This window comes from Protobothrops mucrosquamatus, unplaced genomic scaffold (genome assembly GCF_001527695.2).
Source record: "Protobothrops mucrosquamatus isolate PMUCROS unplaced genomic scaffold, P.Mucros_1.0 scaffold3484, whole genome shotgun sequence".
Taxonomy (NCBI): Eukaryota; Metazoa; Chordata; class Lepidosauria; order Squamata; family Viperidae; genus Protobothrops; species Protobothrops mucrosquamatus.
This window is the reverse complement of record NW_015389458.1, coordinates 95,627-98,955: the sequence shown is the minus strand read 5'-3', so window position 1 is coordinate 98,955 and position 3,329 is coordinate 95,627. Positions and strand designations below refer to the sequence as shown.

Genomic DNA, 3,329 nt, shown 5'->3' with positions numbered 1-3,329 from the left:
GGGGATGGGGACCTGGAAGGGTGAGGAGGGGGGACCAAGGGTGAGGAGGGAGCCCTGGAAGGGTGAGGAGTAGGGGCTAGAAGGGTGAGGAGGGGGACCTAGAAGGGTGAGGAGGGGGACCTAGAAGGATGAGTAGGGGCTAGAAGGGTGAGGAGGGGGACCTAGAAGGGTGAGGAGGGGGATCTGGAAGGGTGAGGGGTGCCTGGAAGGGTGAGGAGGGGGGCTTTGCTGCAGCCCCTCCCTGGCATTTCTCCTCCGCTGCTCTGCCCCTTAGGGACCCTCCCCCTCTCGCCCCCTTCCTTGCCCCCTCAGCAAGAGGCTGAATTGGAACCACTTGGCTCCGCTGGGTGGTCTCTCCGGTGCCGCTTGCCCTCTGCTGGTGCCAGGGCCGGTCCTTCCTCTCCCCCCCCCCCAGCTGCCCTATGGAAGGGCAGAAAAATACCCCCCCCCCACATACACACACACTGATAAATTCACTTTTTTAGGCTTTTGCCAGGGGAGGGGGGGAGGAAGAGGAGTTACCCCTCTGAGCAAAGGCTGGCAAAGATTGGCCCCACGCCTTGGCGAAGGGGGCCCCCGCCCTAGAGAGAAGCCTGGCACCAGTTGTGGGTCAGCAGTGGATCAGCAAGGCAGCTCCATGGGCTGGGGGTCTGACCTAGGAGTGAGGGGAGGGCTGGCGCTCCTTCCTAGCGATGCATCTCCGCTGCCTCCCTGTGGCCGTTCCTTGCATTGCAGCTGGATTAATTTTTTGGGGGGGGGGGTCTTCTAAAATAGCCTTCCTTTCCCTCTCACCAGGTTCTAATAATAATAATAATAATAATAATAATAATAATAATAATAATAACGTTGGAAGGGATCTTGGAGGTCATCTAGTCCAACCCCCTGCTCAAGCAGGAGACCCTACACCATTTCAGACAAATGGCTGTCCAGTCTCTTCTTAAAAACTTCCAGTGTTGGAGCATTCACCACTTCTGGAGGCAGGTTGTTCCACTGGTTAATTGTTCTCACTGTCAGGAAGTTTCTCCTTAGTTCCAGGTTGCTTCTCTCCTTGGTTAGTTTCCACCCGTTGCTTCTTGTCCTGCCCTCAGGCGCTTTGGAGAATAGCCAGGTTGGGTGGGAACTCAAGATTGGGAGCCCCCACCATGTCTGGAGGCGGGCAGCATAATAATGCCAGGCAGGAGTTCGAATCCACTGTGGGTTTGAATGTTCACGGCACGCTGGGATTCAGCCTTTCATTGCGCAGCTGGAAGGAAGAAAAAAGATTAGAGAAGTTCCAGGTTCCGGGATCCATGCCGTGTTCTCTTAAAGCCAAGTCCCAGGAAAAAAGAAGTACCGGGGGGGGGACGTGATAGCAGTCTTCCAATATCTCAGGGGCTGCCCCAAAGAAGAGGGAGTCAAGCTATTCTCCAAAGGACCAGAGGGCAGGACAAGAAGCAACGGATGGAAACTCATCAAGGAGAGAAGCAACCTGGAACTAAGGAGAAATTTTCTGACAGTGAGAGCAATTAACCAGTGGAACTCCTTGCCTCCAGAAGTTGTGGGTGCTTCATCACTGGAGGTTTTTTTTAAGAAGAAACTGGGCAGCCATTTGTCTGGAATGGTAGAGGGTTTCATGCTTGTTCCAGGGGGTGGACTAGAAGACCTCCAAAGTCCCTTCCAGCTCTGTTATTCTATTCCTATTCCATCCCATCCCATCTTTTCTATTCTGTTCTGTTCCACTCCATTCCGTTCCATACCATACCATATTTTCTATTCTATATTCTATTCCATTCCATTCTATTCCATTCTAATTCTATTCTATTCCCTATTTTCTATTCTATTCCCTATTTTCTATTCTATTCCCTATTTTCTATTCTATTCCATTCTAATTCTATTCTATTCCCTATTTTCTATTCTATTCTATTCCCTATTTTCTATTCTATTCCATTCTTATTCTATTCTGTTCTATTCTATTCTATTCCATTCTAATTCTATTCCCTATTTTCTATTCTATTCCCTATTTTCTATTCTATTCCATTCTAATTCTATTCTATTCCCTATTTTCTATTCTATTCTATTCCCTATTTTCTATTCTATTCCATTCTTATTCTATTCTATTCCCTATTTTCTATTCTATTCTATTCCCTATTTTCTATTCTATTCCATTCTTATTCTATTCTGTTCTATTCTATTCTATTCCATTCTAATTCTATTCCCTATTTTCTATTCTATTCCCTATTTTCTATTCCATTCCAATTCTATTCTATTCTGGGGAATTCTGGGAGTTGAGGTCCGCAAGTCTTAAAGTTACTGAGTTTGGAGACCCTTGCTCTCTTGGGTCATGCAAAATCACGATCTGGTGTGCCTGCCTCTCTTAAGATGGACCTTCTCCTGCAGGGATCCATAGATTGTCCTAACCTGGATTTTGAGTACGGAGATGCTGACAGCCACGCAGCGGAGCTGGCAGGTAAGAAGGTCTTGGACGCATCCAGGTTCTTCACCTGGGCTGAAAAGAACGCAGCCGACTTTCCTGGAGGTGGACGCTGCCTGAAAATGCTCAGGGATTTGGCAAGCCTGGAGATTTACGCTTAGATGTCACTTCAGGGCAGGGGTAGTCCACCTTGGCTCTTTTATGACTGGTGGACTTCAACTCCCAGAATTCCTGAGCCAGCTAAGCTGGCTCAGGAATTCTGGGAATTGAAGTCCACGAGTCATAAAAGAGCCAAGGTGGACTACCCCTGCTTCAGGGGGGTGGAGGGGGGGGAACACAAGTAGCAGAAGGAGGAAGTTCTTGTGGTCCACCTACCCACCCGTTATGGTGCCTCCGGCTTGCAGGGTGGGTTTGGGAACCAAGGAGGGATTCGAACCCGGTGCCCTGAGCTTTGCTGCTGCAGGATGGCCTCGATTGCGAGGGGGGGCATAATTGGAAGGCAGCTATTAATTAATTCTCCCTGGGTTTTTTTTGGGGGGGGGAATCTTTCCTGAACAGAACTCTACAGCTACACGGAGGGACCCGAATTTGCCCTCAACAGAAAATGCTTTGAGGAGGATTTTCAGATCCAAGGTAGCGTTTTTTTCTCTCTGTGTGTCTCTCCCCCCTTCTTCCTCCTCTTTCTCCCCCTCCCTACTCCTCTTCCTTGTTCTCCTCCTTCTCCTCCTCCTCCTCCTCCTCCCACTCCCCACTCCTGCTCCTTGTTCTCCTCCTCCCTCCTCCCCACTCCTCATCGTTCTCCTCATCCATCTCCTCCTCCTTTTTCTTCTCCTCCTTCTTCCCTTTCCCCACTCCTCCTTTTTCCTCCTCCTCCTCCCTCTCCCCACTCCTGCTCCTTGTTCTCCTCCTCCCTCCTCCC

General features: G+C 49.6%; 1 protein-coding gene across 1 annotated transcript in view; it reads left to right on the top strand.

Moving 5' to 3' along the window:
- The first annotated feature begins 2,358 nt into the window (after window positions 1-2,358).
- Window positions 2,359-3,329, top strand: part of STRIP2 (striatin interacting protein 2) — a 17,682-nt gene continuing 16,711 nt past the window's right edge. Inside the window, 2 exon segments of the mRNA XM_015827080.1 lie at window positions 2,359-2,446; window positions 2,969-3,043. Coding sequence (XP_015682566.1) covers window positions 2,359-2,446; window positions 2,969-3,043 — 163 coding nt within the window.